Source organism: Corvus kubaryi, unplaced genomic scaffold, assembly GCF_017639235.1.
Source record: "Corvus kubaryi isolate FWS band 111438036 unplaced genomic scaffold, C.kubaryi_AGA036_p1.0 65266, whole genome shotgun sequence".
NCBI lineage: Eukaryota > Metazoa > Chordata > Aves > Passeriformes > Corvidae > Corvus > Corvus kubaryi.
Window position 1 is genome coordinate 86,499 of NW_024581875.1, and position 11,944 is coordinate 98,442.

At 36.5% G+C, this 11,944-nt stretch overlaps 1 protein-coding gene across 1 annotated transcript in view; it reads right to left on the reverse strand.

The window, feature by feature from the left end:
- Positions 1 to 10,013, reverse strand: part of LOC121673168 (glutaminase kidney isoform, mitochondrial) — a 54,159-nt gene extending 44,146 nt beyond the window's left edge. The window contains exons 1-5 of the mRNA XM_042046256.1: positions 9,898 to 10,013; positions 9,289 to 9,410; positions 3,229 to 3,358; positions 2,458 to 2,537; positions 704 to 867 (exon numbers count right to left, since the gene is read on the reverse strand). Of these exons, the coding sequence (XP_041902190.1) occupies positions 704 to 867; positions 2,458 to 2,537; positions 3,229 to 3,358; positions 9,289 to 9,410; positions 9,898 to 9,990 (589 nt within the window). The 5' untranslated portion in view covers positions 9,991 to 10,013. The remainder of the gene's footprint in view (positions 1 to 703; positions 868 to 2,457; positions 2,538 to 3,228; positions 3,359 to 9,288; positions 9,411 to 9,897) is intronic.
- Between the last annotated feature and the right edge of the window lie 1,931 nt (positions 10,014 to 11,944).

Below are 11,944 nucleotides of genomic sequence, written 5' to 3' on the forward strand. Positions count from 1 at the left end.
TTTCAGAGATAATATCCAGTATTTCCTCTAGGGCTACCTGAGTCACCTTTCTCAGATTTTTGCCATAAAGTTTATTAAAATTAAATTTCCATGCTTGAGAATTAATATAACATGAAAAAGAAATAATCTAGGTAAGTGCTGTATGAGAAATTCTTGCTAAAATACTCCTGCCACAGGGAAAAAAATAAAAACATCGTTTTGAATCAGTAGCCAAATTCCATTTAGAATAATCTGTGGGAAGATTTCGCCTTCTGGAAACTAGTCAGTGCTGGCCTTTGGCACCAGCACCTGCTTCTCAGAAGGCTGAGAAGTGATATGTTTTTTAAAATCAATTTAACATCTTTGATTCTTTCACCACCATTTTTACAGAAGCCATGATTAAGGAACATTTGCTACCAACTCAACTAAATAAAAATAAATTTAAAATACTTTCATCGTTAAAATTCTTTGGGTTTTCCTACAGCTCAATAACTAGCAAATAGAATAGAAGCAATACAACATCTTTTACTAGCATTCTAAATTAGGCAAAAGTGACTAACAAAAACTAAGTTTACCTTGCTGATGCAAAATATTCCAGAAAGCTGCCTAGTAATATGACTTAAGAGGATAGGGTAAAATGACAAGACTGAAAAAACTGTGTAGGCTTGCCTCATATTTTTCTAAAACTGAGTATTTGCATTATTAAGTAAAATGTATCTCTTACCATCTTCATTCAGGAACAATTTGTTGAACCGTAATCCACTAGGCTCTTTACCAACATATCTGTGCACATACTCTGTGCCAAGATCATTGACAGCAATCGCATATTTCAAAGGCTTTACGCAGGACTGAAGACAAAATGGAACTTTGGTATCACCCACAGAATGCCTGGGAAAAACACAGATGAAGAGGCTTGGAATTTCCTGATTGTCAGCTGTGGCAGTAGAATGTTAAATGCTTCATCTATCCTTCCACATACAAGGACTAATAACAAAAACGCACCAAAAAGCAAAAGCATATTAATACTAAGTCTCATTTTAAAGAACTTAACAATGAGATTTACAGGTTTTAGCAACTGACTCCATAAGCCAAGCATAACAAAGTCAGTTGCTGACTACTGCAGAGATAACAAAATGAAAATGGGTTCAGATACGGGTTTGTACCAGAGCAAGAAATCACCTCAGACCTCTAATCTTACACTTATCCTACTCAGTTGCAAACCACATACTCAACAGGGTACAGCTGACCCAAACAGAGCCACTACACTTATTCATGTCTATATAAACAAATATGAGATACAGTTTGGTTTTGCAATTTGAGAACAATAATCAAATAGCTGCATTTACATTCCCTGTGATAATGGCAGAGATGTTTTATAACACTTACTACATGCTATCTTTTGGAAAGTTTACTTTCAGCATCTATGTCAGACTGCACCAAAGAGTGACTCATGCAAGCAGCATATGCCACATCTAGAGCAAAAGGCTTGAAGCAGTCACTTGTCTGGTGACAAAATCAGGAGTGTATTTGCTTCTTTTCTTTGCAGAAAACACAAGCAGGCTTCAGTGAAAATCACAATACCATTTTGGCAATATAAAAGCTAACATTACTAAACATTAAACATCACAAAAATTAACATTATAAAAACTTTCATTAGCGCATAATATCCAAAACAAAGCAAAATGCCAATTTAAAGTATAAGGTTTTTTACTATTAATAGATTGTAGCTCAGACACTTAAACAGGGAGATGAAAAATATACTTCAGCTCACTTGTACAGCTCCTCCCCTGAGATTACAGAGCATATGGCTAATTAGAAGCAAACATATGGATCTCAAGAGATCATAGCAAAATAACTTCCAAGCCATAGTCACCAGAAGCAAGTCTGATGCTCTCAGGAATGCCCCATTCACAAACCCAACACCCAAAAACTGCAGTTTCCAGGACCTGCAGTAGGACCACACCAAACTGCAGGTCAGCAGAGATGATGGACATCTTTCATTGTGTACTCACAAAGGTAGACAGAGTTTGTGTTACTTCTCAGCTAGATGGTGCAAGGTATCCCTTTACATCGAGGCTCCTAACCGTCTGCTACTCTGAGTTACTGAGAAAAATAAAATCACTCTGACTATATCTAAGACCTACATAAACCCTTGCAGGGAAAAGCCTGATAAACCTGAAAAGCAAAATCATCTTCAGCTCTGTCCAGTTTCCACATCTTCATTTTCTTTTTAAAGAACATGTATCTGCATTTTTTCAGTGACACACATATTATATAACAATGCTACAGTGAAAACATTAAAATGCGGAGAAGGAACTAACACTTTGTACATTGTGACCTACACAGAAAGTTATACAGCTCGATGCACAAGTACTATGAGACAAAGCTTTTCAGCTTCCAAAGATTAATACTACAGAAGCATTGCCTTTATCTGTCCTTCAACTATTCCAAGAACAAAATCTAGAAGTTACAATATACCTTTGTCCATCAACGGTGCAAAGTGACACCCCCCACAAGTCCGGGCTGAACTTGGCCAGTTGTGGAATATAGTCAGCAACCTATTACAGCGTGAAATAAAGAGAGACACATTACAATATCCAAAATACTTAACTCTACGTTACTTAAAATAAATGTCAATGGAAAGAATACACAAGGTAGAACTGAGTTACACTACTAATAATGACCTGGTATATTTAAGCTTCATTAGAAATTATTATATTCACTGGATCACTATCAAATAAAACATTTTTTCAAAGTAAAATTTTCAGCACATTCAGAGAGGTATCTGTGTTCTGTATTACAGCATGTTCAGCATTTTCAAATCATATAAAATTTTTAGCTTGTAACGAAGTCTAGGATTTTAAAACTAATTTATTGAAAATAAGCACCAGAATAAATCTTATTTACTAACAAAGGTGTGGTATTGACAATTGCCAGATGTGTAGAGCTGCATAATTTTTCTATAGACTAAGTGTAGTCTGACAAATTATACAGCAGTTTTATAAGAAAGAATAATGCTATTTTCATATTCCAACATCAAAACGCTACAAGATTCTTAGAGGCTATGGACGGTATTTCTAACACAGTTTACAAGTTGCAGGCATAACTGAACTTCCAAAACTCTTTCATTACGCTATCAGTTTAATTTTTCTAAAAATGTTAAGAAAAATCTATCTACTTAACAAATGACGCATTTGGTTAATACTAAAAACCTACAGAAGTTTGAGGTTGAATTTATAAACAGGTTACCTTTCCTCCAGATTGTTTTTTAGCACTTTCATACAGCTCATCAATATGGGAAGTAAACGACATAAAATCTGGAATGACAAACTTCCTTCTGAAAGCTTGAGTAAGCAACACAATATTACTTTGTACACACCTGCAAAAAGTTGAAAAAGTTTATTAGTACTTTGATAACGTACTGTCAAAAAGCCTACTTAAGTAGCAATTACATGTTATTTAATTAGGACCTTCAGTCCCTTGAAGCTACATGCCTACAAGAACAAGGCTTTATTACTTTTCCAATTTGCCACTCTATTTTTCTAAATTAGTTATAATAGTTTTATTGCATTCATTTTTATTTTTTTCTACTTAAAGCTCTCTTTTTGAAGTTTCAACTGTGAAGCTATACTGCAAGGTATTATCAATCTGCCTTCAAGTAGCACCTCAGCTTGCAAAAGGGATCTAAAGCACCCAGTTCTCAGGATCAAGCCATCTGTAGTTTATCTAGCCCAGTCCTTGTCCAAAACAGTACTAATTTCAGAGTTAGATCAGACTTAGGAGGTTCAGGGTTGCTTTCTCTCACTTGACTCTTTCACCACGAACTGAGGGGAGAACGCTGCCAACAGACCAAACTGGAATGTGATTCCCCTCTAATAAGAAAAAAGCCCTGTGGAAAAACTTGGTAACATCTCCTGAACTGAGCAAAAGTTCATAGTGCGCAGTACCGCAAGTGTCTAGTTTCAAACCGACAGCACTTAAGGAATCTCTGTTGCCTTTCAGCCCAGAACACAGTTACACTATCGGCCACACCCTCGGAACGTCAGCCCATCTGGGTCAGTCAAAAAACCGATGAGGTAAAAAGGAAAGGACGTATCTAGGACAAACAGAAGGAAGGATGAACACAAACTGAGACATGCTGAAAGTGGTGTGTCTGTGGGTGAGGGGGGAGAACACGAGCAGGGTGGCAACTGGGAGCCATTATCAAGTCAGTTGAAATATGACCTGATGAAGGGTATTAACAGCCCTATCCCAGTGCAAGGAAGACAAAGGGAGGTTTAACACCAAACAAACAGTTAACACCTTCATGCCATGCCTTCTGGCAGTGTTGACAAAAGCAGACACATACTATTAATGCAGGCAAATGAAAAGTTAAGAACATCTAGGCACATGCTACAAAGAAGAACATACCTTCCAATTAAGAGTTACTCAGAAAAAAAATAATTTTTAGGGAAATGTTTTCACTTAGATTAGGTATTTCAATAATCCTACTATTAAAAGTCATCATCAGTTCAAAACGAAGGTGCATGAAGATCGGTGAAGAGACAGAATTTTCCTCCCTTTGAAACCCCCTCTCTTTTTCTAAGTCTTTAAAGTCGCCTTTAAAGTCCTTAGTACTTAGACGACTTATCTTAAATTCAATTGATACCCATTTCAAATGCTGATAGGCACTGGTCTCCGAAAGTGAACGAGAAATTGTGACGTTTCCGATGTACACAGTCACCTTACAAACTACTGTCTGTAATACGCTGCTCTTTCTTAACCTATGTTAAAATTGCAGTTGAGTTGTTTTGTTGCAATCTGTCATATTTTTTTCTGTATCTTGCAAAAAATCCTGTTTGCTTTTGTTCCCAGCAGCTTCCAATTACAGTTACCTACTCCAGGTGCAAAACCCCTTTTCAAAAGTAATTAATAACACTGATGGCAGCTGTGTGCAGAATGAGTAACAACATAACATCCACCAGGTTCAAACTGCAGATACATTTCTAACATTGCCTATACCACCTGGACAGCATTAAGCACGCTTGTAAGAAAAAAAAATATCCAAAATTCACCCAAACCTATTAGAACAAGTCAATACAAAGTCTGGAAAACAAGAAGGCAGTATGCACTGAAATACAGTCCTCTTAAGATCACACTGTGTTTCTGAAACAGGAAGGGCATTTATACACTTAAAATTCACACCAAGTCTATGATGCTCACTTCAGCAGTACAACCATTTTAATGCAGGGACTGAAACTCACCACAGAAATGGCTAAGCTGGCGAAGGACATTACCTATCATTACCAATTTTTCCCAGACTCTGCCAAGGTCATTGTCTGGGTATTTATCATTAACCCAAGCAAATCATACGAATTCACAGACTAAATTAAATACAAGGGTTCAAGTCATCTAGATGGGTATTCAGAACAATAGGTGCATGGACAAATTAACAGAGTTCTTAGGTCTCCCTTTAACAGGACAGCAAAGTTTTCAGTCAGCCAGGACATGAGCCATGACAGCCTCTAAAATTGTGCAGCTGACATCTCCTCCCCACCGAAGTATTTAACTACTTATGTTCCAGGCAACCCTCTGGAGATGGCTGGCTTCAGGCTCCAAAGAAGTGGAGCACTAGGAAAAGATCACAGGGAGGAATTTAAATAAATAAATATATTGATCAATAAAAACCTTTCTATGGTCAAATGTTGTGAACAACTTGGCTCTTATCTCTCAAACAGTTTAGTAGTGTTCCGGACAGGTACACTAAAAACTTCCTATTTTACATTCTTCCATTTCAATGAACTTCACAATCTCAGCCTAAAAAAACAAAAACAATTCTCTTGCCAAATCCCAATCCAAGCATTTCTTGCCCCACTTTTAAAAAAAGTCTTTTCAAACTATAAATGTTTCCAGACACATTTTGGTTAGGAAGATTAGGCTGCAAGTCTTATGATCTATATTAACTGTCAATGACTTGTATATCCAAGTTTGAAAGCAACAGTTTGAGGGTCTTTGGAACCTGCATCTTTGTGCACTAGCATGAAGTTAGAATCGCTTTGTTTCCTTTATCACCTTCTTAGGTTTATCCATCATTTTTCAAGTTCTGACTCAGATTGCTGATTACTGCTTCCCTACACAAAACAGACATGGCTAAAAACATAATCTGAATTTTCAATTCCAAAGAGCTTTTCAGCTATGTGTACAGATACACTTTTTTCCTGTTTTGAAAGCTACAGTTTATGCATTACAGAAAGCCATGTGAAATTCCATTACTAGGTCTGTAGAAGTGTTCAACACATTTAAACATTTTAGAAAAAAAAGTAGCATGTTGACAAACCAGATATTAATATTCTAACATGGTGGAAATCCTCTACCTTCTGTCAAAAGATTGCTCAAATCTAATTGCTCAAACAGGATGAAAACATTTATTAACACCTGGGGTTAAGCTCCTCTAAAACTAAAGTTTTCATCAGGATTTGCTACCTATATTGAGAGCAGCACAGCCACTCAGCAGCAAACAGCAAACCCTGTCTGAGATCCAGAAACAGATTGACAGGTTGATGCTCAGTACGTAACACACTGAGACTGCTGCTTCTTACCCACACATCAAAGACATGGTAGCAATACCACAGTTCTGGGTCAATAAAGCAGGATAGACAGCACCTTGTGACAAAGGCTAATCCTACAAAGCCAAGCAAGCTATTCTGAAAAAAAAACCAGGGTTTTTTCTAAAAGTTGAACTGCTACTCTTAAGAGTTGAACTGCTACTCAGTAGCTATCATTTCATTCACGTGTACACTATAATCAAATTAACTCAATTCTGATTGCCTTATGCCTTTCCTACCCCTCCTCCCCACTCTACCCCACTGACCAAAATATTGTTATTTGAGAAAAAGGGCTTTCTGCAAGTCGTATATTTTTCTGTTAGGAACATGCTATGAGTTTAAGGAAAAGCTAAGAGGGGTAGGAGGATTTCTTACAAATATTATCAGACTTTTTTCTACAAACTAGCTACAATGCCATAGAAACTTCTAAAAACACAGGGCATGTCAAAATGTGCACACTTTGTAAGGAAGATTAGCAAGTACAATCTTCCATATTTATTAAGTTGCCCAAGTTTCATCTAACAATAGATAGTACTACTGTAGTAAGTAATACCAGAAAGAAGAAAATTCACATAGCAAGCTAACCAGCATGTCACACTGCTTTCAGTAGCAGCTTGGTCTCACTCTGCAAAGACCACATCACGGCCATTTTAGCAACATAAGCAACTAATTCATGAATCTGTCAGCACTCTCTCCAGAATGTGCACCCCAGAAATCTTCAACTCAAGAAATTCCGCAGATGAAAGATTAAAACTCCAAGTTGTTCTGCCTGTAACATGGAGATTCTGATGTGGAGAGTGCTGTAAAGCCAAAAAACTTCAAAATAAAGCAGTTTTAGTTAAATTGGAGCCTAATGTGTAGAACCACTAAAAAGGCATACAGAAACAGACAATATAGACATATGAGCTGGTGTATTTTACAGCTAATTTCTACTGGATTTCATTGATTTAGTCAAGCTTATGTTACCACTACTCCAGATCACTTAACCTTGATACTTTATGTGATCTGGCAGCTTTGGATTCAAATTCAAGATGAGAATTACACCACTGACTTCTATGTTTAGGGAACTGAAGCTTCAAAGTCCTGAGGTAAGTACAGTTGAGTAGATACATTAGTTATATTTCACACCTTAAACACTTGTAGAAGAAAATACAGGGATTCTGTGCAAGTCTCTTCACAACAAATGCAGTGTCGCTACAAGGAACAGGTAAGTGAAGTTTGGGGGTTTTTAATTTACGAAAAAGGTTGCAAAGGAACCTTCTGCTGCTGCAAAGAAAAACTTGCTATGTGGAATAAGATTCACCTCTCCATGTCTGTATTATCTTTATGTTCAAAATTCTTCCTACACAAGAAGCAACCATGTAAGCTTTCCACAAATTGTTATAGTAACGACTACTCTCCTCACACAGAGGATCGAATCCCAGAGATGTGACATAGAACATAAGATAATCCTGCTAATTAGCAATCACTTGTCCTTTTTCAAATGTACAGCCCTTGCCTAAAACGTAATTCAGAGTGTACTGTGACAAATAAGCCTTTTAGTACAAATGTAACACATAATAACAAATGCATTTCCTTTCCAAACCATCCATACACCCAGGAAGGTTTCTGAATCTAACAATTTCAAGTTTTTACTGGGCTGACAATAGAAACAGTGAAAACCTGGTCTTGAACTTAACACAGGAGTAAAGTCAGTCCATGCTGGATCTTTACAAAGTATCTCACATCTGCTTAAGGAGTTGACTGGTCTGTTATTTTCTCTCACACACAGACATTCGCTTTTTCTCAATCTATTTCCAAAAATGTTTATATATATTTTAATATCTATATACATACCTTTTATGTTTATACATTTACACTTATATAAACTATGCAAATACACAGTATAGTATATATTTTATATACCTATATGTATATAAAATAAACATATTATATATGTATAATATATACACACATACAAAATAATATGTGCAAATAAGTTTTAAATATTATGATTTACCCTGTAAATGGAATTAAAATGCAGATGGAAAAATAGCCTAAAAATTACATTTCAAAATTTAAGAACTTCCAAATTTCCAATATTTTGGCGCACAAAAGCTGTAAGCAGAGGAGCAAAGGAGTGTGCTTGAAATGAACAGAAGACAACCTGAACAGTGCTTATACTATTCAGCTTACAGACTTTGCTAAAAAAAAACCAATAAAAGCATCACTAAAATACAGCACACAGGTCTTTTCCAAAACAGACCAAAGGAATGTCTGCCATCCTAACTCCTCTCATTTCCACGTATCTTGAAATTTAACTTCACTGTTTCCCACATACTCACTTTTAGAATTACACACACGCTCAGAACATCTCGCCACACAGAAGCAGCATCCTGAACTTCAGATTAAAAACTGACGATTTAGTGAGAGAGCAGTTTTACATAATCCTACTAAATACTTCATGCTGCATCAAATCATTTGTTTGGCATCTGACCAATAGTTGCAGTATGGGGTGAAAACACATGCAAACAACATTGACATATTAAGCTCTTGTGGAGATCATGGAGCCTGTCTGCTACATGAAATCTGAGAACAAACTTTTACCAAAACAGCATGAGGAGTGTACATTTGACTCCCTTTCTAATCGATTTATATACCTTATGTCTCTCCTTAAGACAGCACTCAGTAACACACAGACAGCATTCATTCAGAATTATAGTTACATAACTGACAGAAAGTTTACTTTTTAAAAAGGTCTTTGTCCAGCATAACACCATCTGAAGTTGTCTGAAGAGTCAGTCTTAGCATATCCATGCACTCTTTCAATCGAGGATCAGATGTACGTAATCCTGTAGATTTGAGTGCCTATTATGATAAAACAGTAATTACTAAGTGAAAAGATATGCTATTACAATCAAGTTATCTACTGCTCAGCATTTATCACTATAAGAGATCTGCCACCGCATTATCAACAGAGACATTTTGACACTTTACTGATTCTTTAGCAATTTCCTTTGGCAATTTTGGCTGCATTATATGTCAAAGCATTAATATTACTTGAAATCCAGTGGTCCAACTACATTTTACACAAGCACAAATACTACTGAGCTGTGCCATAGGCACAGATGCTTTCAAGCATACTCTTTTGCACATCAAAGAAGTGAATAACAACATTAATATACTCATTCTCTTACTCAACTACAGAAACAGCACTGGGGGAAAAACAAGTTATATTCCTTCCCACATCTAAACATGGTCGACAGAAATTCTTTGCTTTGCTCTTGCACTTAGAATGTTAAAATAACCTTGCAGTAGTTAGCTTTCATACAGCACTCTGGAACAGTAAACTTACAGTTATGAATTTATGAACTGGTATTTTTTCTTGTCCTTCTGCAATAGTATAGAAAAGTAGATCTTCTAAGCTGGGAAGGAGACCTTGTTTCATTTTACTGGAAAACAGAATATAAAACGTATAGATTATTTTAGTGCCTATTTTTATTTATACACATTTTTGCATTATTCTCAGGGAAACACATTTTCACTACCAATGTAACTGCTACCACTAATTTCAAAGAACGTTTTTATCAGTGAACACAAAGCTTAGTTTGACTTTAAGTAGAAAAAAATGGTAATATTACAAGTAGATTTTACAGTAGCAAACATTCTTAACTGCAACACAGTTATATTTTTACTGTCATACATTTACTGCTAAGATTATATTTAGATTTTTCTGGGAGTAGATTAATCACATATCCCTCTTTTTGATGTTACCAAGGATAGCTATGTTACTTGCAAGAGGATAAATTATTTATAAGATTCCAAGATGTACATGCCTCATAATAAAGTTGTAGAGCATTATGACCCAACTGTTCTACAAGCAAGAGGAGATGATAAATGTGTAATATTTTCTTCAAAACAGTCCTGTTTTCAGGACTCCACAGAGGAGTCCTGAAGTCCTTATCCTTCTAGTAGCTTATGTAAGGCCCATCAGCTACTGTGAAACAAGCAAAGACATCTGCAGCATAATCATCGGAGCACCTGAAGCAGGAGTGACTCTCATCACACCTACTTAGCTAAGTAAACCCAGTGTAGATGCACCTTTAATGGTCACTGTGCTTATCAGTGTAAACACACCGGCTCTCCAAGATCCCAGGTGCTACCTATTTCACTCCAAGATAGGCTTCCCCTATGGCTGCAGTTTCTTGTTACCTGCATCTCCATTTTATGTGAAATCTGAAGGAAACCTACCAGGCTAAGCATTGAGATTCCTTCTAAGACAGAAAGCTGTAGCACTGACAGCTTTCCCTCAAAGCCTTTGGAATGTTATAGATTTAACCTATAAAAAGTTTCGCTCTCCTTGATATTCCAAAGCACCCTGCAGCAGGCAGGAGCCCAAGTCTTTACACTTAGCCTGTAAGCAGTAGAACATACACTTTGAGACTGGGAGGGGCAGCAACAGCAAAGGGATTCCCATCCGTTGGTCCCCTGAAGTGCCTAGGTTTGCTTCCAGACAAAAAAAAGCCAATGTTCCGATGTTTGACAAGCAAACATACATAAAACCAAAAGAAAACAAATGTAGATATTAACTAAAATGCAGAGTATGTAGTCTTACATCACTCTAGCCATCAACTGTAAAGGTCTATCTTATAATCTATTAATATTGGCAAAACTTTCTTGCTATACAGTAACGGATAAACTAATGCCTGAAACTAGAATGCTCAGTGGCCATTTATGTATTTTTATACATTCATGCAAGCGTGTACAAAAAGCGGTCCAAATTCTAGTCACTGAAGTTTTCAAGAGATTAGTAATCTTTGAATAACAGAACTCAGGGTTCTAACTGCAAAAGTAAAATGCTACAACTAAGCACAGACCCTAGACAGGCCAATGCAATCTTACTGACTGACGTTTAATCCTCTCCTCTCCCAATACTTGCACAAGTCAGATTTATGATTATTTTTAATAAAAATCTGATTATATCCAAATACCCTTTTAAATTTAAGACAACCTCTAGACTGCCCTTGCCTCCCTCCTTTCCTAGTAACTAGCTGTGAAAACCAGTAGTAAAAAATACCACCTCTCATTTTCTAATTTAAAACACTGTATTTACATACTAAGAACAGAAGACAGCTTTGTAAGCTAACAGAACTTTCCTTGTCTTACAGTCTAGATTTTTTTTTTTAAATTTAAATTATGCTGGCTGACTAATGCACAGACAGGCTGGCAATTCAACCAAGACAAACGCTTGCTACTACCTCAAGCAAATTACTGAACAGCCCTTTTCCTAAAGAAAATTCAGGTCTTCCAGGCAGCATATTTTGCTTTCAGTCCTTTGGGGACAGTATGTCCAGTCAAGCCAACAGAACCAGAACTACCAACATAGCAACTAAAGCTTCCCC